The sequence below is a fragment of the Sciurus vulgaris genome, assembly GCF_902686455.1.
Source record: "Sciurus vulgaris genome assembly, chromosome: 8".
Taxonomy (NCBI): Eukaryota; Metazoa; Chordata; class Mammalia; order Rodentia; family Sciuridae; genus Sciurus; species Sciurus vulgaris.
In genome coordinates this window covers 36,912,663-36,933,189 of record NC_136468.1, presented here as the reverse complement: position 1 = coordinate 36,933,189, position 20,527 = coordinate 36,912,663, and the positions used below count along the sequence as shown (strand labels likewise).

The 20,527-nt window shown below is 41.3% G+C and overlaps 1 protein-coding gene and 1 long non-coding RNA gene across 5 annotated transcripts in view; one reads left to right on the top strand and one right to left on the bottom strand.

Annotated features, from left to right (window-relative positions):
• Window positions 1-2,714: 2,714 nt before the first annotated feature.
• CAV1 (caveolin 1) overlaps window positions 2,715-20,527 on the top strand; it is a 32,528-nt gene continuing 14,715 nt past the window's right edge. The window contains exons 1-3 of one of the 4 annotated variants that reach the window (XM_079150533.1): window positions 2,895-3,410; window positions 4,263-4,427; window positions 16,190-19,028. In XM_079150533.1, the coding sequence (XP_079006659.1) occupies window positions 3,051-3,410; window positions 4,263-4,427; window positions 16,190-16,273 (609 nt within the window). In that variant the 5' untranslated portion in view covers window positions 2,895-3,050 and the 3' untranslated portion in view covers window positions 16,274-19,028. Of the gene's footprint in view, window positions 2,871-2,894; window positions 3,411-3,436; window positions 3,590-4,262; window positions 4,428-16,189; window positions 19,029-20,527 lie in introns of those variants that run through there. The other 3 variants (XM_079150534.1, XM_079150532.1, XM_079150535.1) reach the window with 3 other exon arrangements.
• On the bottom strand, window positions 6,939-17,914 carry LOC306667774. Its single transcript, XR_013765640.1, has 2 exons — window positions 17,779-17,914; window positions 6,939-15,291 (listed from the first exon to the last, which is right to left on the bottom strand). It is a non-coding gene; the product is annotated as an uncharacterized lncRNA (long non-coding RNA).

Sequence of the window (20,527 nt, the reverse complement as noted above, 5' to 3'; positions counted from 1 at the left end):
GTGGTCAGATGGTAGGCTCCTAATCCTAAAGTAAGAATAAGACAAAGCTATCTAAGAAATGAAAAGAACCAAGGTAGTAGAGATGGGAAGAGGAAACAGTGCCAAACGAAGAGGACAAGGAGGAGGAAATGAGAAAAAACAAAAAGCAACCAAGTTCACCATTTTGCCACAAAGCAAATTCTGACTAGCCTACTTAAGAGTCCCATGTCTCAGAAGGTAATAGGTGTATCAGTTATTTATCAACTTTAAAATGTTCCATTATTCAACAAAACTTCTTAGGAACAGATATTTTTAGTGTATATAAACCTTAGTTGTTGTGTTTGTTTTTTTTTTTTTTTTTTTTTTTTTTTTTTTTTTTTTTTTAATCTCTAAGAGAGTTGGCTTAGATAATATGGGTCCTGTTTCTTTCTCTATATTTCTAGCCACATGTACTCCATGGGCTGACTTTTAATTCTGATTTTGAAAAGAAAAAAAAAAAATTAGAGGGAAAACAAGTTGCCACCTCTCCATTTTAGTAAATGATTTGGAGAAAGTTATTGACTTGCCTTCAAGCCTAAAATTATCTATGTGAGTATCAAAGAAAAAAATTGTTTACATTCTCTATTCATTTCAAATCTTGTATCTATGCTAACAAAGTTCTTCATCTTTATTTTTCATAAAGTTGGACCTCTCTCCAAGTCAACTATTATATCCAGAACAGGATGTGTTTCTTTTTGGTGCCAGCTTCTTGTTGAGGCAGGTTACTTAAACAGTTTGTGGTTTTTCCATTCATTAGGAATTCATTTTGGCATTGACAACGCTTCACTGATCATTATGATTACATGTGCTGCTGTTGATTCCATTGACATGGGCTTCCCTAGCAAGGTTGCTTTCCCTCTGCCCAGTACTAGTTAAGCATTCACCCAAGGGCCTCCCCAGAAAGTCCTTTCCTTACTGGAATGCAGAACTAGTTCTCCCTACATTCCTGTTGACTTTCTCAGTTAAGATTACTCATCATAGCTGAAAACTGAATAACAATAGATGGGAAATGGTGTTCTCATTTTTCCGTAGCACAGACACCAACTCTTTGCAGTACATATTTATAAAGGAAGATTTATATGAACAGGAATCTTTGAACAATCTTCAGAGGTGAACAAGACTCTGCACAACACATCGAACTTGCTCAAATCCTTTGGGAACACACAATGTGTTCAAAGAATTTAGAAAGGCAATTTGGAAGAAATATAATTAAGAAAACTCAATTTTTGGAAAAGCTTTGGTCTTCTAACAGTGGATAGCCAGCATAAAGTCTTCCAACAGTTGTGACATTTTCCCTGCCATTCCAAGTTGAAACTGATCCTTTTCTTTTTTAAGGAAACTTAATGCTAATTACCCTGACTTGGTCAGTGCATGGGGTATGCATGTGTTGAACTGTCACACTGCACCCCATTAATTCATATAATTGTTATATGTTAAACAAAAGTAATTAATTTAAAAATGAATTGACTTTTTTTGCTATCAACAATAGTTCTGTCCTTAATAGTTCCCTCATTTTTATGTCTTCTTTCCAGCTAGATAATGAATATTTTTGGTGTTAAAGTCTCTATTCTTTCTCATCTCCTTTTTCCCATTTCATATTCCCCTTCTTGGACAGCCAGTATTTTAAATTTAACCTGGGAGACTTCATGTGCACCCAGTTTTTTTTTTTTTTTTAATTTCAAGTGATTGCATATGAATCCTTAGGTAAATACTTTCCATTGATTAGAGAATTTCCTGACGTTTTATAGTAAGAAAGTAAAATCGCTGATCACTATTCAATTTTTCTTGTGGTGCTTCTTAATAAAGTAAAAAGAGAGGCCCCAAATTCAGAAACAGACATTCTAATTGCTAATACATTTTTAAAATCTAGTCAATTTGTAGAAAAATCAAATCTCTTACATCCAAGCACATTTCTAAAAACAAACCCTCTCTACTAATAAACTTGGGGCTCTAATTAAATTTTATACAAATGTAAATATTCAATGTGTTTTATAAATATGGTATAACCTGTTAGTATGAACTTCTTTTGTTCCAGAAGAAGTCAGTAATAAAATTATAGCAAAGTTAAACATTCCCACTTCTTATTTCGAAGAGTTCCGAAGAAGAGAATTGGACACGATCAATTCTGCATGCCTGCAAATGTCTCCAAGTTTCCATCCACACCGACTGGATGTAAACGAATATCACCAAAAGCATACCACACACACAGGCACCCCCACAGATTGCTTCCTCGTGTTTAGGTGTGAAATGTACCTAAAGGCTCTGAGCCATTTTTCATCCCTTCCTCTGTGAAACAGGATGGCAGAAGTGTCTTAGAAGGCAATGAAATGTGGGCAGGGGGAAGGGCTTTAACACAGGGCAAAAAGCAATCTGCCGCCCGGGTTGCTCACGCTGGGTATCTCCGTAGACTACTGGGCTCCTCCTCCACCCCTGCTGAGATGATGCACTGTGAAAATATTCGCTCTCCCCAGGACGCCTCTCGGTGGTTCATAGCTGGGAAGATGTTGCCCCAGGTCTAAAATATCTGCCCAAACAGCCTGGCGCTAGTGAAAGGCTTTCTCACTTGCTCTGGGCTCGCTGTGGGCGCTCCCCGCCCTTTGCTGCCAGAACCTTGGGGATGTGCCTAGACCCGGCGCAGCGCACGTCCCGGCCAACTGCTAGCAGAACAAACCCCTGGCCGGCGGCCAGGAGGCTCCCTCCCAGCCACCGCCCCCCCGCCAGCGCCTTTCCCCCCCATACAATACAAGATCTTCCTTCCTTAGTTCCCTTAAATCACAGCTCAGGGAAACCTCCTCACAGCCTGCATCCAGCCACGAGCCAGCATGTCGGGGGGCAAATACGTAGACTCCGAGGTAGGCTTGGGTGGGGGCGCGCCGCCCTGAGTGCGCGAGGAGTGCCTGCTTCTGCTATCTCCCACTCCAAATATTCCGACTGCTTTCCTCGCCCCAGCCCTCTCTCCACTTCGGAGCACTCCTCTCTCGTTGGCACCGCCAAGGAATGGGCCTGGGCGGGGAGGTGAAAAGAATCCAGGAATGTTTTATGTTTTCCTATGGGGGAGGGCATCAGGGGAGCCCCTGAGTAAGGAGACCACGGAAAAGGGGGTCGCGGTCCTGGAGCTGGATCTGCCGGGCCGAATACGAGTTTTCTGGTTGGATCCAGGGTGTTCCCTTGTCACGGGGCCCCGGCAATCCATCCCCTACTGGGTGGAAGGCGGGGAACTGGAGAGCAGGGTGGGGGGTCATTTACTCTCAGTGCCTGGGACAGTCCCCGCCAGGCGCCTGGACCGGCTGGCCCGGACTGCGACGCGGACGCGTGAGTGTTTGCACTCTCCGAAGTTCTTGGGCCATCTCAAGAACTCTCCCGCATCGCCAAGGCTTCCGGGGTGTTCCGAGGTGCGCGTTGGAGGTGGCGGGGATCTCCCTTCCCCCAGCTACCACCACCCGCAATCATCTCTGCGCACTCCGGCTCAGCCCGGGGGGGGGGAGACCTCGTTTTCCCCAAAGCAGCCTCTGTTCAGCCACCCACCGGCAGCCTAAGAGGGACCTGAGGGTGGGTCAGGGGAGCTGCGCAGGTGAGACAGAGTTGTAGGGAGTTTAGGGAATTTGGCACATGGCTCTGCCCAGAGGTGGGTGTATGTGGGATTTTGACTTCACTGCAGTGCGGGGAGCCATGAAGGGACAAAGTGCGTAGAGGAGTGAGGAACACCGGCAGGTGCTAGGGGGACGCGGCCAAGAAGCAATGAAAACGGGAACACTTCATGGGTCAGGAGGTTCCAGTTGGATCTTAGGGATAAAGCTGGAGGGAATTGTGGGGGGCAGGGGTGATGGGCCCGGGACAGGAAAATGAAGCAGGTGAAGTAGTAGGGGCGAGGGTGAAGTGGCGGAGGAAAGGGCAGGGGAGAAGGCAGAGATGGGTCCCCTCCTCTCCGGGGGTCCCCGCGGGTTCCGCAGGCAAGGCGGGCGCGGACCAGGGCTCGCCCTGACCCCTGGTGGCGGGCGGGGGAGGCAGGCGCTCCCCTGCCTGGTACCGAGGGGTGTGGTGTCCTCTTCTGGATCCTCTTAAAAAGCTTGCAGCGCGCAGGAGTTTTCTGTGAACGAAGCCGTAACTCTGGAAGCGGTTCGTTCGATTTTAAGCTCCTTTTACCCCGCCGCCAGTCTGAGTTCTGACGTTTGGTTTTCCTTTTGATTTTTTTTCTTCCCACTGCGATTGCCACCCTCCCCCTTCTGGCCGTCTGCCCTCCGCAGGGACATCTCTACACTGTTCCCATCCGGGAGCAGGGCAACATCTACAAGCCCAACAACAAGGCCATGGCAGACGAGATGAACGAGAAGCAAGTGTACGATGCGCACACCAAGGAGATCGACCTGGTCAACCGCGACCCCAAGCATCTCAACGACGACGTGGTCAAGGTAAGCCCAGGCAGCCAGAGAGGACGGGACGTGCCCGCGGGGCCGCTGTCAGGGCCCACAGCCCTTCTCTGGCAAGCAACTGTGCATCCTTCTTTAACTTACAACACACACACACACACACACACACACACACACACACACACACACACACTTGCCGTTTTCTCGGCTTGGTTTGTGGGAACTCCTGCGGTCGTCAGAAATGTCACATTTCCTCCCCTCCTCCTGCTGGTTAGGTTCACTTGGAATTTAGCTAAAAGTTTTGTAGGAGTTCATATAACTACACATTTCTCCTGACGAATAAACCTCCTGGCCTCAATCACAGAGGGGCCCACACTTCTTGGCAGGTAGAATGCAGTGCACTCCCGGGTTGAAATTCTACTGATGGGTCCCCTTTGCACATTGGATTAAGGCAATAAAATAATTGTTTAAAGTTTTGTGTCACAGGCAAGTCAGAATGGGCATGTTATCCCCGCTAAAATAAACTGAAGCGATTCTCTTAAAAACAACAAAATGGTAGACAAGTGGAAGACTGACAAAGATTATATATTTATAAATTTTATGTGCTATGTATGTACATGTGAAAGATATGTTAACTAGAAATTTTAACTAGAAAGATTTTAATTAGAAAATATGGCATTTGTGCAAAGGTTATCCAATTTATAAAACCAAAAACAATGCCCACCTCTTGATTTCTCCTCTGATACCTCGAGCTTGGTGTGGAAAGTTGCCTATGTAGTGACAACCTAGGTCAGTCTGCCCTGAGCTAACGGGACTTTGAAATTCCAGTTCCTTGTTATACTTTCAGGATGTGCTTGGAGGCATTGAAAATAGATTAATTGTCTGGATTATTGGCCAAACTTAAATCTGACACAGTGGTCAGTTTTTAATTATCATGATGTTATTCAACTTTGACCCTTTTAACAAATTTAATTGGAAGAATTTATTGTCTGAACCCATTTGGATTGGGAAATCATGGACTTGAGCCATCCCTGGCAGAGGATTTCTTTGAGGGGCCAGGGAAGGCCAAGGAAAATCCTGTCCTCCAGGGAGAATATGAAGTCGCAGTTGTGAACAATCTCAGAGCAACCAATGAGGTGGGTGAGCAATTTCCACCCACCCACCTGCTTCCCATCTATGGATGGGAGGAGCTGCAGAGACTGTTCACAGCTATGAATAATGCATTTCAAAAGGGGGAACAGTTTCATCTGTAACTGGAAGGAAAGTATAGCTGTCAGAATTGACTTGCTTGGCTTGCTGGTAGAGGAAAAAGGAAAATTGGAACATTCCCAGATTTTTCTACTAGCCAGATTATGGAATATTTAAAAGCAACAGCAACAACAAAAGTACCTTATAAACTGGGAGTTAGAATTGCTAAAAACTATTTGCTAATCACATTACCTTAAAGGGGAAAGGGCATTTTTGCTTTTTTCCCTTCTCATATAGCTTTGGACAAGAAGGAGAGTTGCCAGGAAAAGAGGCAGATTTCAGAAAGGGCTCACTTCACTGGATCCTTCCCTGTTGTTCCACTGCACTGTGAACGGGATTCCCTGGAGCAAACCAACCTCCCGGGATGAGTCAGAGAGGCCAGCAGTGTGGATGTGGGTCTCCACACATAGCATGACTAAGTTGAGAAAGAAAGGCCCCACTGGGAAAAGAGCCTTCAACACAGATGGAAAAAAAGCATAACAGGCTTGGAGGAAATAGCAGTTTACAAAACAGCATTTCAAAGAGCAAGTGTGGGGATCCTCAAATTAAAGAAATTAAAATAAGAGCTAGAGCAAGCTCCTGCTGGCCTAAAGAAACCAAACCCCTCCCACTTGCTCATAGAACTATGAGCAAAACAAGAAAGTCAGACAAGAAAAATCCACCTTGAGAGAAGTATTTGGCAGAACCATTAACTGAGATGCCCCGCCTAGGAGGATTGACTTCAGTGAATGCCCTGCAGAGAGATCAAGGCCACAAATGCAAACCATGCACCATATGGAGACTTCTGTTTTATAAAGTCCAAGCTCAAATGTAATGATAAAACAGGGAGGATCCTCTCCCTGTTACCGTGACAATAAATAATACATTTCTCTAAATTTTACTTTTGACAACAATTTCTTAAATAATAGAGAATTATTCTTAATGACATCTAAAACTTTACTGCAAATGAATGGTAGCTCATAACCTCACATAATAATAAAGAGACAGTATTAACGGAGTCTACTTACTTACCAACCAGAAAGAAAAGTTCTGTTGTAGAAGCAAACAGCCTTGTAAAAACTGCCCTGTCCAATATTGTAGTCACGAGCCACTTGTGGCTATTTCAATTTGAATTTCATGTATTAATATTAAGTGAAATGTAAAATTCAATTCCTTGGTCATATTAGCTGCATTTCAAGGGCCCAGAATGTGAGACTAGAGGCATAGATGTGTTACATTTCTGTATTAGTTGGTCACAAGATGTAGAACATGCCCATCAACACAGAAATCTCTATTGGACAGTACCCTGCTAAAGTGTAACATGTATTTTAAGTTTCCCCATATTAGGTTAAGAAAAAGAAAACAACTCTAGATGTACAAGAAATGAACCCTGGATGTAAAATATAAAGAACAACATAGTGTGTCTGTACATATCCTTTCAGGCCCATAAAACAACTATTTAGGAAGGAAAAAAGAATCTCAGAAACTTGTGTATGTCATAAGTTTATATTTCAAGATGGTGGAGTACTATCGCTAATTCCCCTAGAAATAATAATACAAATTAAAATATACAGTTTATTTCCAATGAAATTATTTTGTTATTTTACAAAAGTTTGCTGCTCCACATTATGATATACAAACATTTATCTAAAAATATTGTGATTGTGAATATTTTCTTAAATTTCCACTGATTGAAGTGGGAACAATCTCAGATTCTTCATTTTCTTTCTGAGATTTCCAGTTTTGGGGTTGTTTTTTATGTTCACATTTTCATTTCTATGTTCATTATGTACTTATTTTGAATTTCTAGGTAAAGAAAATGGCTTCAAATTAATGATTCCTCTTTTTTTTTTTTTTTTTTTTGCGGTGCTGGGGATTGAACCCAGGGCCTTGTGCTTGCAAGGCAAGCACAATGATTCTTATGTCACATTAATCATCAATGAATTTATTCATCAAACTGTTAGGATATCTTATGATATCTAGACTAGATATCACATGCTTTGCCATGTGATTTCTAAAATAAAACCCAGCAATCGCAAATATCACAGTTAGTGAGACGAGATGTATACAGCTAAAAAGTCTTAAAAAATGCAGATACCCCCAATCACAATGGTGAATCTCTGCCAAATTACTGTGGTTCCTTTAGTTTTGCCTTGACTGCCAGGAAACACAGCTAGATTTAAATTTTTATTAGCCCATGTTACTAACTCTCTCCCACACCTGGTTTTGTATTTTCATTTCTTTTTATAACTGGCATACTATTTTATTATATCTTGATTGTAAGCCTTCACATCATTATTTTGGAAATAGACCAGAGAAATACTACAATAAGTCAAAAGTAAATAATACCAAGTATTGCATAATATTCAGTATTGATATTCAGTGAATGGTATTATAGTAAATGTTAGACTCTACTGTGGTCAGGGCAACAGGTGCAGAGAAGCCAGATGCATTGTCCATGGTATCACGGAGAAGGGCACAAAGGAGGTGTGATCTGAGTTGGGTTGTGGGGAACAGATGGAATGCAAATAGCTGAGCCAATCAGAGGAGGCCATTCTAAGTGAGCAAGGCATGGCAACAGGAATGTCTCACCAGGGAGGTTTCTATAGTTCATTTTGATTGGATTTTGGGAATTTATGTGACAGAGGGGTAGGTGATAAAACTAAAAGGTCTGATCATGGACAAATGGCAGAGTCCTGAGCCCTTCTCACATCAGACATAGGAATCTCTGGAACACATGAGGCCTGGGCTTGGCATAATGAAGATGGGCTTTTTGGAAGATGACGCTCATGAAGGCAAAAGACATGACAAAATATTGCCATTCTGGATGAGCAAAGGAGTCAAGATGTACAGATGGTTCCTGACTTAACAATAGTTCAACATGATTATCCGACTTTACGATGGTGCGAAAGCAACACGCATTCGGTAGAAAGTGTACTTTGAATTTTGACCTTTTCCCAGGCTGGCAAAATGTAGTACAATGCTCTCTTGTAATATTGGGTGATGGCAATGAGCCATAGCTCCCGGTCAGCCCGTAGGATCACAAGGAGAAATGACAGATATCCTACAGTGTACTGTGTAGCTAAAAAAGCATGATATTTGGTAGGTTACATGTGTTAAATATACTTTGAACTTATGATACTTTGGACTTAACAATGAATTTATGTAACCTTATGGTAATTGGAGGAGCATCTGTAATTGTACCAGGTCCAGATGTGAAATGAAAAAGTTAGTGCATGCATTGGGGATTGAACCATATAAGCATTTTAAGACTTTTAGAGAACATAATGGGTACCAGTCGACCTCCAGTTCCTCCTTTTTGACCTTCATAGAAGTAAAGAGCTAATGCAGCTTAAAAAATTTAGCCCCTTTTTTTTCAAATTGTTACTGCTCAAAACAGTTATGCCAAAGTATACCATGAAAGAAGAATAGACAAGATGATGTGATTCATCATGGATTATTGTTGTGGGGAGAAATGAGTTTAGATGAGTATGATATTAGTACTGAGACAAATCAGAACATCTGGAAGGAGGTCTTTGTTGAAAAATAAAAATGTGTCATTTCTCTTATAAAACTTGAATGATTCCTAAGTATACAGACAAAAAATATATATATATTTTTTCACTTTCTTCTTTTTCTTTTTGTATTGGGGATTAAACCCAGAGGTTCTTTACCATTGAGCTACATCTACAGCCCTTTTTATTTTTTGAGACAGGGTCTCACTAAGGTGCTTAGAGCTTCTCTAAGTTACTGAGGTTGACTTTGAACTTGTGATCCTCCTGTCTCAGCCTCCTGAGTTGCTGGGTTTACAGTGTGAGCCATCGCACCAGGCCCAAAATATATCCCTTAAGCATGGAGGAAAGGTAATTAGATCAGTTTGGGTTTTAACATAATGACCTAATGCTTCTATGCTTCCTTTCAACTGAAGCATGTTCTACAGCATTTGGGGATTAATGTCAGCATTATCATCACCTATATAATTATGGGGTTTTTTTATACTTATCCCCAAAGCATATGATTTAAAATATGAAACTGTGTCAAAGTCCTTGGCATCATGTTAACATTTTCTTTTGTTGGAATTGGCATTTGTTTTGTTTGTTTGTTTGTTTGTTTAGGAGATAGCTTCACAAGATGGTGATTGATATTCTTCCACGGAAGAAATCATGCATGGAATTCAGAATCCCCGGCCTGTAAAATAGCATCATGGTCATCTTTAGTGGGAAATTTTTCTCACATTACTAAGCAAAGAATGACATTACAATGGGAGACATCATTAATTCTTAAGCAGTCAACATGATTTCAGGTTTAGTCAATAATGACATGCATCTGTGTTTGCTAAAAGAAAAAAAATTTTTTTCTCTATCTCTTAACTGTGGTCAAAAACAGGAATTAGCTCAACTTTGATTTTTAACTAAGTATAATTGCATACTATTTATTAAAATTTAAGGCAAGGTACACCAAATATCCTTCAATTATGAAAAGTTTTATGATGCAAGATATTATTTCAATTAACAGGCATATTGGCTACATTTTTAAGAGGGCTAAAGTATGAACAACTGCAATAGTGAGTGGCACCTGGAAAGTCCAGTAATGTCAAAAGCTGCCTGCTTAAGCATCCTGCCCACTCAAGTTCACAAAATAGCCAACACTTTCGTACTCCAAACGAGACTGCTTTTTAGTTTGTCCTACTTTAAAAATCAGTTTTCTATAGTGAAATGCCAGAGATAGCTTGTCCCTGGGAGAAGAGGCCATGTGCACTGACCCATGATCCTTCAGCCTGTGTTTGCAGTAGGGAAAGAGCAGAGCTTAGAAGATGGTTTATGCCAGTGAACAAGGCAAAATAAGGAACCTCCATTATTTTAAACAATTTGCTCCTATTTTAATTCTATAAAAATTGTAATTAAATTATAGGAAACATTTGAGTTCCTCTAATATTTTCTCTTCCCATATTAGCTCTCAACTTTGACAATTGACATTTTGAAATTTGCAGCCTTTTTAAACCCCATAACCTCTGTACAAACCCAAGAGTCTTGGAATCAGAATGGTCAGAGGTGTTTTTAAAAATTTTAATGTCTGGGCCCACCCCAGATCTATTAAATTGGAAGATCTAGAGTGGACCCTGATTAGCTGTATTTTTCAGTTTCAAATAATCATTCTTTCATTTAGATTTAGAAATGTTTGTACCAAGGTTGGTTTAAAGATACACACCCTGGTGGATTCCACTCTAAGAGAACCTATGAGTCATATGGTAGAGATCTATCCATATCGCCTGCCAGAACACTGCTTGAGGGTTGGATCATTTTACATCCTCCAGAGAGTTTTGAAACACCATGAAGAGCTCTCAAATCAACCTTGCTCAATGGTTCTCCATCTTTTGAGGCCATTTGGGCTTAGAGCCAGCTGTAAGCTTGGAGCCTCAGGGCAACTTAGGAGTAGGGTGGCCATATGTTCTAGGTTGTTCCATATCAGCTAACAGAGATCAGCACCAACTAACGCCTATAGTGCCCCTTTCACGCTCTGAAGTGTCACAGTTTGGAAGAAAAAATAATGGTCACCAGTGCATTAGCAGTGACCCGTTACTGATTCCTGAACTTGGAATACACCAGAAATCCCCACTCACAATCTTTTTTAGCAAGAAGTTACAGAATCTCCACATACCGGGCATGTCATGGCTCTTCCCTCCCCATCTCCATTCTCTACTGCTACCCTGTCCTGCCCTTCATCACCATAGTCAGGCTACACTAGAACCCAGAGGTGGAACGCTGAAACTCCAGTCTATTCTCCAACCTTAGCTTCTTTCCCCGAATCACAGGGTAAATAAGACATGACATCCTTCCATCTCATATTTTGTCAGCTTCTCAGTCAAAGATTAAAATGTTTAAAATAGTTTTAATATTTTTTTCAGCAAGTCCAGGAAACATAAAATGGCATGCTTTCATATGAACCATTGTTTAGAGTAGGGGAAGTGTTCTGTCTTAAAGGAAATCTGCATGTTCCATGTACTATGCAACTACCAAGGGAATCAGCTGGTAGAACAGATTTACACCTGCACAGAGTACATATTTCCTGCCTCTCACGGGAAATGTGTTGATGTTTCAGATATAAAATACATCTTGTTTTCCTTATTGAACCTTGAGACGTTGTCTCTTGTTTGGTCATTATTTCATGACAGGGGAAGCAAATATTTCAAAAGACACAACCAAGTTTTCTCTTAACTATTGTTAGTTGTTTTGGCAATTAAGAGTCAGGCATTCTTAATTTGAGGTGGTTTAAGTGAATTTTGATGGCGAATGTTTGCGCTTAATATTTCCTAGCAACTTAAAAATGAAATTTTTAAAAACTGAATTCAATAAACATTTACAGATCAAAAGTAAGGACATTACAATATAATAATGTCAAGTAAGGACATTACAATACAGATGGACATTGATAGCTTTTATGTTAGATAAATTGCATCTAGAGATTGCACTGGGTGATGTATGTCGCAGTTATCAAACACCATTACATTTTTTCATTTACAATGAATAATGAAAAGATGCTGAGCCCAAACTATAAAAGGTAAGAGATTGGGAGGAAAAGAAGCAAAAATTAAGAAAGTTCCATGAGGGCCCTGGTCCCTGGCCTTTCATCTGCTCTGTGCTGGTCTGGACTGTGTACATCCCAACTCCAGGATTCCCTTCATTCATTTCTTTGCACACTACTATCATGTCCAAAGACCTGATTAGACTCAGGTATAGACTGAGTAGTCAAGTCACAGTTCTTGATCCCCAGGGAGTTTAGAATTTAGGGGAAACATGCATGTAAATAAATCTGAATGAGATCATATAACTGAAGGATAGGCTCCAGTTGGGCACAATGCAGAGTTCTCAGCTTCTCCAAAGCAAAACACACATCCACAAAGAAAGGGGTCCCAGTGGAAAGAGAAGCAAGAGCAACCAGAAAGATAAGAGTGCCTGACACTTTCTGAGTACTAGCACTAGGTCCATGTGGCGAGGGCCAGGGACACAAGTGGGAGCCAGATCAGCAAGGCCTCCTTTGCCCAGCCATGGCATTTGTCTCTTTGTAGGCAACAGTGACCCACTGAGAGGTTTTGGGTCAGGGAGTGTCCAGAAGGGATGCAGCCTTTCAGTGGCCAGTTTTAGTGCACCGATGCTAGACATGCAAGAGGAGTGAGACAGGATGTGGGAGGCTTCCTCCAACACTACCTGCAGGCTGGGTTGGTAGCACAGGTTATTTTACTTACTCCTCCAATGGCCCCAGTCTGGCAGCTACTATTATTAGCATCACCATCACATTCATTTTGCAGGTTTGGAAACTTGGGCTTAGCAAGTTGCTCAATTACACAGGTAGAAAGTAGGAGAATCAGGGTTTGAACCGAGATGGTGACATTTGAAAGCCTGACTTCTTGACCACTGTGCTCCCGTACCTCCCTGTAATAAGTCACAGTCCAGATTGCTGAAAGAGGTACTGGTGTCCTCACATGTGGCAGGCAGCATATGGCAACAGGGATTCCAGCTGTGGTTTGTGTTGGGGAAAACAGGTTCATGGGCCTAGGATCAGACTCCACATCCTGGCAGGTGGGTGGGGAAGGAGGAAAAAGACCAAGATGAAACCCCAGATGTCAAGGAAAATAGACTGGAAAGATAAGTCCCAAAGACCAAAAAGGGCCATACAACTGAAGGATAGGCCCCAGGTGGACACAATGCAGAGTTCTCAGCTTCTCCAAAGCAAACCACACATCCACAAAGAAAGGGGTCCCAGTGGAAAGAGCAGCAGAAAAGGGGACATAGTAGGGGTGTGTTTCAGTGATGAGAAGAGGAACCAGACAAGTTGCAATGCTAACTGACATTGAATTACCTGTCTCTTTAAAGTGCCCAGATCACCCTACTTGTTCAGAGTATCTGGGGTGGGGCTGATCCTACCGGTTGCAGGGAGGGTAAGTGTGAGAGAGCACAGCAGGTCCTGACAGGAACTAACCAGCTTCTTTGAAGATGCTCAGTTTGTCTGTTCAATTTCTACAGACATTTGTGCCACCAAGCCTTCCATTGTAAAAACAGGAAGCAATTGGGGGAAACCTTAGTTTTATGCTGGTGAGAGAAATGCCTATTGAATCCCTCAAACAGTTTCTCTGAGACTTCCTCCAAAGGAATTACATATTTGTTCTAAAAAACAAACACCAGAAGCGAAAACAGACAGAATAGTGTATTTCACAAAGCATCATGAATCTCTCAGAAGAACAATTGAAATGTTGCGTCAATCATAACTCACTGCTGGCCTTTTCTACATTATTAGCAGCAATATAGGGCTAGAAATGGGTGTACCAAAATATGTCAAGGAATGGGAATTGTATCCATCAGATTGCATGACTTTTTTTGTTACCTCAGCAACAGTTTCTTCTTCACTTGATCCTGAGAATCAGGTTCTTTAATAGGAAGAGAAATTGTCTAGAACTGTTAGGTGCCACTGATCCACTGAACCACTTTGGGTTAGCCCTTCTATTATTTCTCTAGTTATGAAGGTCAGAGAATGTGGGTCATTCACATGCACTGTGCTCTCCAGAAAGTACACTCCACCAGTATTTAAGAAGCACAAATTCCTTGCCAGTCACAGAGCAGGTCATGAGTCTTACTGTTGTAGTCTTGGCCATCTGCTAGGCTGGCCTCCGCTATCTGGGCCTTCTCAGAATCAGCCATTTCTTCTGTTTTCTCCCACTATGTTTGGATTTTATCCTGACCATAGCATTTGTCACAACCTTCCAACTATTCTGCTTTGCTGTCCTTCATTATCCACTCTCCTCTTTCCCCTTCCTCCACCCCACTTCTGCCCAAGTCCTTCATGGTGGGACAATTTTCCTTCACTCTGTAGCTGCCCAGTGCCCACAGAGGGACCCAAGTTCCCACATGGAAGCAGCCATCAGAAAATGGAGGCTGAATGAATCAACATTCTGAAATCGCTTTTTAAATGATTTCGTGTCTGCTGTGAATGAAAGGGCTCAGTAGACTACATTATTGAATGGTCTCCTTTGCTTCTTTTCTCTCCATTGGCCATATTTAAAGAATTTTTTAAAAATCTAAAAAATGAATAAAATATAAAGAATATTCACTCTACTTACATAAGGGAAAAAGCATGTATGTATATGTGTGTGTGTGTGTTTGTGTGTGTGTGTGTGTATGTGTTATATTTAGAATATTCATTTTTAAAATTGTTTTTAAATCTCCAGTCTTAAAAAGACCCAAGTACATCTCTATTGAGCCTTCCAATAATAAGCTCCTGGGTTCCTGGAAGATAAGGCTAATCTCTTGAGTATTTGTGGTAAATTCCCAGGATGCCATTAGCTGCTGCTTGGCATTGCCCATCAAGTGAGAATAGAATGAGTGTAGCTGGGGTTGGATCTCAGGTCACCTGAGAACTCACTTGTCACAAAGGGATGGAAGGACTCCCTAGGGGATCCACTATCTACTCCTTCAAAATGACAGGTTTCAGAGTAATGACTAGATTAGGTGACAGCCCTAAAGAAAATTCCAAACCCTTCCATACCTGGAGGAGATAACAGCTTTGGGAGATGCAAGCTTCTTCCTTCTGTTTTGGCTTTACTACTTCTCTATGCTTAGTACACAGAGATCTGAGATTTTACTTGCTGGGAGGCTTCTTTCTACTTCCAAGGTGGTCCCTTACAGATCTCAGGGAAAAAAGACAAGAAAAACAGGGCAGGAAAAACATTTAAATGTCTCTAGAAGGGATCAGATAACTTTCATTTATTACTGATGTCTGTGCCAACTGAAGAGAATGTTAGCTCTTTTCCCAGAAGACTCCTGTCTCTATTCCCCTGTTATAGAGATGGATTTACTATAATGTGTATAAAAGACTCAGAAATTTGACCCCAAATAGTCTCCCTATCAACAGGCTAAGTATAAATATCTGGATTGTTATTCAGTTAAGAATAGGCAGGACTAGGAAGCAGTCATTAAAAAAGAGTGATGATGTGTAATGTCAATTTTAGGTGTGACTCGGTTTCTAACATACAGCCAGGACCACAGTTCCAACACATTTAATATTTTATCAGAGACTGGAGTGAACAAGTTAAGAGGACTCTCAACTTACAAATGACACCAATTAACATGACCTTGTTCACATCTATGATAAAAACAATATCAAAGTGACTGATGAATTATAAATAGCCCATTAAAACTAAGATAAAGACCCATACAGATTGCAGTAATTTTAGAGTATAAGAAATAAAATATATAGATACTAAGAAACAAATAGATAAACATATAAAAATAAGAAAATATCAGGAGATGAATGTCATTTTGGAGAGAGTCTGTAATGCGGTAAGCCAAGATGCCTTGTAAGCATAAAAGAAAAGGAAACTCCTTGTAATAATTCCACAGCCCCCAAGGGACCAAGATCTCTGGGTTGAAAATCACTATTGTAAATACATCCTTAGATGAATCCACACTGCACAGTACTTAGACAATGAGAAGCCCAAACTAAGTCTGTCATTGCTCTAGAACATTAGCTTCTATAATGGAATGATATTTTATTTGTTTAATTCATTCATTCATTCATTTTTACAGTACTGGGATTGGACCCAGAGGTGCTGTCCCACTGAACTACATGCCCAGCATTTTTTATTTTATTTCGAGACAGGATCTCACTAAGTTGCTGGCCTCAAATTTGTGATCCTTCTGCCTCAGCATTCTGCTTAGCTGTTACAGGCATGTGCTACAGAGCCCTGCTACTGATATTTTAAAGAAAACAATGAAGAATCTCAAAAGTATCATAACACACAAGATGCTCCAACTTATTTACTATCTTCAGACTCATTATAAATGGGCTTCTGCTTTGAACTTAAGACAACAGGAGGCCAAGATTCTGGAGAAGCCCCCCGGGAGAGCAAAATACAGGTGATAAAGAGAGAAATCCCCAGGTGGCACTGGGGTGACACTGCTTGTCTAGATGAGTTGTCCCAAGTGTTGCAAAGAAACGTGGACCAGACCATGGATCAGACTGGCAACTATCTTTGGTTATTGCCAGGTTGTGAGACTTATAAGAAAACATTGCTCCAACACAGCCACCATTCAGGACAAGAACTAAAGGGGCGGACTAGTATGCTCAGCTTAAAAAAAAAGTACTGTTATGTGGGGGAAATCTTTTCAAGTAACAACAGTTGTTAATCCCAGGAAGTCATAAGAGGTTGTTTGGTAATTGTTGTGTATTAACTTCCTTACTGTTCTATATAGCTCCCAAATGTTTCTACCTGTACAGTTATAATTCAGTGTACAGTAACCCTTACACACACCCTCCTCATGAAACACAGGCACACATAGGAATACTTTCCTTTAATCCAGCAGGATACCTGGTTTGTAGGGGGGCAAAGGAGAGTTGATGTGGCACTGTTTTAATCAGTGGTTCAGAATGCAAGTGGTAAACATCTGCAACCAGAACACTGAAAAATGCATGCATTGTATGTATTGAAAGGTCAGCATGAAACATTATCTTTATGGCAAGCCTGCCCATCCACTCCCTCCTACACATTGCATATTCACAGGACTCTGCAGCTTGTATAAACCCCATTGTGATATAAACTCGTGTGAGACCGTGGTTTCGGCAAAGGGTGGTGGTTCTGCAAATTTAGATTAGTGGTTCCTCATCCTGCCTGCACATCATCTGGGGAACATTTTCAAATACTGCTGTGCATCCCTATCCCCAGAAACTCTGATGTAATTAGTCTATGGTGGGACCCAGGACCACATATTCTTATTTTTTTTAGCTCCCAGGTACTGCAAATATAAGGCCAGAATTCAATCTGATTTAGACTCTGTCAGAATTTCCTAATAATAAAACAGGGTATCATGATAAGAACTTCAGGACCATAAGAGTCAAAGTGGGTTGTGTAATTATTACTTCTTCATTAGGTCCTCATGGCGGGGTCTTAGCATTTTTTGCTGGTATTTGATACTTGTCACACAAATTCCTATTGAAAAATAATTTCTGGAACTCTACTATAGCAACTGCATAAAGTATACTTTATACATAGTGTAAAGCTCATCACTTTGTGATCCAGCTTTGTTGTTTCTCCCTTTCCTTTGCCTATTCTTTTTATTCTCCGCAAGAAAAAGTTCTGCTGGTTCAACCAGACTGTCATCCCCCCCTCTTTGAATACCTGTGCTCGTGGCTCAGGCATACTGGGAATGAAGTTTGCAATAGGTGCTGGTTTTTCTCCTAATGGTGCTGCAAAATCCTCACAGTGCCAGCAGTCACGGGGAACTCAGGGACAGACAGGTGTCACTCATTTGTCCAGCACCTGGCAGAGAAGAGACTCCAAGTCACTGAGAAGTACTTTATTGATGTCAATCACTCCTCAGAGCAGATGGGGAAACTGAGCCTCAGTTTAAAATCTGAATTCTAGTCCTCTCTTGGGCCAGATCCCAGGATTACCTGGGGCCTCAAAAAGTCACATGTACTGTCTGGACAGCAGTGTCTTCACTCACAGGAATCAAAATGTAGAGGTAGACAATCTCCAAGTTGCTTTCATTTCTAGAACTGATTCCATTGGACCAGTATTCATAAAAGATGGAAGCATAGAGGTGCACAGTGGCCCACACAGGGAGAATGGCAGGACTTCTCCTCAATGGCATTTTTATTACTCTTTTCCTAGATTTTACGGGTTGGCATCCTCACTGTTCAGACTGTGGGATTTAATGAAATCATCTTTGAAATACTGAGCTTACAAATGGCCCACTGCATGCTAATGTACCACAAGTGAGCACTTGGCACTAAGGAAGATCAAGTGCCAGAGTTCATTTCCCCTCTGATCTGAGCTCAGTGTTCTGTGGTCTTTCCTTTTATTGCCCTTGCCTCCAAATTGAAGGTTTAAGTTCCAAGATGGACCAGAAAGTCAATTCCAAAGTTGGCTACAAACATGCAGTATTTTTATTTTTTCGCAACCAGCCAATTCACCTTAATTCACATAACAGAGAAATGTGTAGTTACTTGCAACTTTAATTACAGCAACAGTTTGAAAAAAGTCTAGCTAATAGAGAATGCTCATGTGTGCCGACAGTTGTCAAATTCACCTGGATCATGTGGCCATGTTCATGAAGTTCTTTTAACAGTCCATCTGTGAGCAATAGGATCAGATGACTAGAGCGACCAGGCACAATGTTACTTTGAGTCACATTTTCCCATTATCCAGCTGTAAAGTTTGTTTTTCTCTGACCCATACAAAGTTTGGCATTTAGGGCTCTGTATGGTTTTAATCTCATCGCATAGCACCCCAACTGTGTGATTCTGAAGGTAAACATGATGTTTGAATTCCAGGCCTCCTGAACACTTCTCGGAAACTATCTTCTCTTAGAGCGAAGCTATGTCAAAATCTGTAGGTTTGAATACAAATTTTATGATAAACAAAAATTGTAGTCTATCTTCCCTGTGATTCATCACCCTTTTTAGACTTTTATGAAAATTGTGCCTGGGTTAGACAAAAAATGAATACAATCAAGGAAGGAAATTATTAACCCTTGGGCCAGAGAAGAACACATTCAGAGCTCTCTTCCCAAAGGAGATATTATTAGGATGGTGCTCTTTCTTGTAAATAGGAGAGAGAGGGAGAGATAACTTAGAAAATGGCCACATTCACTAAGCCATTCATTTATTCAGCAATATTTGTTTAGTACTCCTACATTTCGGAAGCATTTAGTCAGTAGCAAGAATAATAACCACACACAATCAAAATTATATCATATAAATTATGATAGGCTGGATGAAGAAAAGATCCAGGTGAGATAAAAGCATGGGGGTTAGAAAAAAAAAATCTTTGAAGAATGAACGTTTAGGTTAAGACATTACAAATAACTCAGAATTATCTAGGTGAGGAGAAATGGAAGGCGTGTTCCAAGCCAAACCAGGAACAAGTGGGCAACTCTGAGGCGAAAGGTTTTGTGGCACTGTCCTGGGAGAAACTATTCAAGATTCCAGTCAAAATTCTAGAAGGTAGTGATTTGTGAAGGCAGGCAAGAAAATGACTCTATCTCTTAGATTAAAGATAAGGGAATGCAGCTGGGGTTGTAGCTCAGTGGTAGAGCACTTGCCTGGTTACATGTGAGGCACTGAGTTTGATCCTCAGCATCACATAAAAATAAATGAATAAAATAAAATCATTGTGTCCATCTACACTAAAAATATTTTTTAAAAAATAAATAAGTGAATGCATCCCAAACCTAGGAACCTGCCCTCCATTATAATGATTCCCGAGCGAGCTTGAACAGCCAAAGGTCATCTTTGTTTTATTTGCAGTGTCCTGTGAAAACATAGCCATCACCAGCCCTTCAACCTTAACCTGGTCCTCAAAGAGTAGGTATCTCCCAAATATTGAATGAATGAATGAATGAATGAATGAATGAATGAACGAAGCCACAAGGCCACTGTAGTGTAAACCCAAGGTCCCTGCAAAACCAAAGCAAAGCATTCTAGGATCCAGGTATTTCAAAACTTAGGGTCCTGTCTAATTACATCGTATTATGATTTTCTAGAGCAGAGTTTTTAACCACATGCAATTTTGCCTCCCCTCCTGGAAGACATTTGACAATGTCTGGAGACATTTTTAGTTGTCATAATTTGGGGGATGCTACTGACATTCAGTGAGTAGAGACCATTGACGCTGATAATCATCTTAGAGTCCCCAGCATAGTGACCCTGCTTATGCCCCATCAACGAAGGATTGTCTGGCCCCAAATGCCAGTAGTGACCAGGTTAAGAAACTCTATTGTGGAAGTTGGGGACTTTGTCCTGATAGCCACCTTCCATGGAATATGAGACAGTCCTGTACAATGGGCCAAGCATATCCTTGCTTAGACATGGCAAGAGCCCTGGTGTATATCCTATCCCCCATTTTCCAAGCAGTGCTCAGAGAT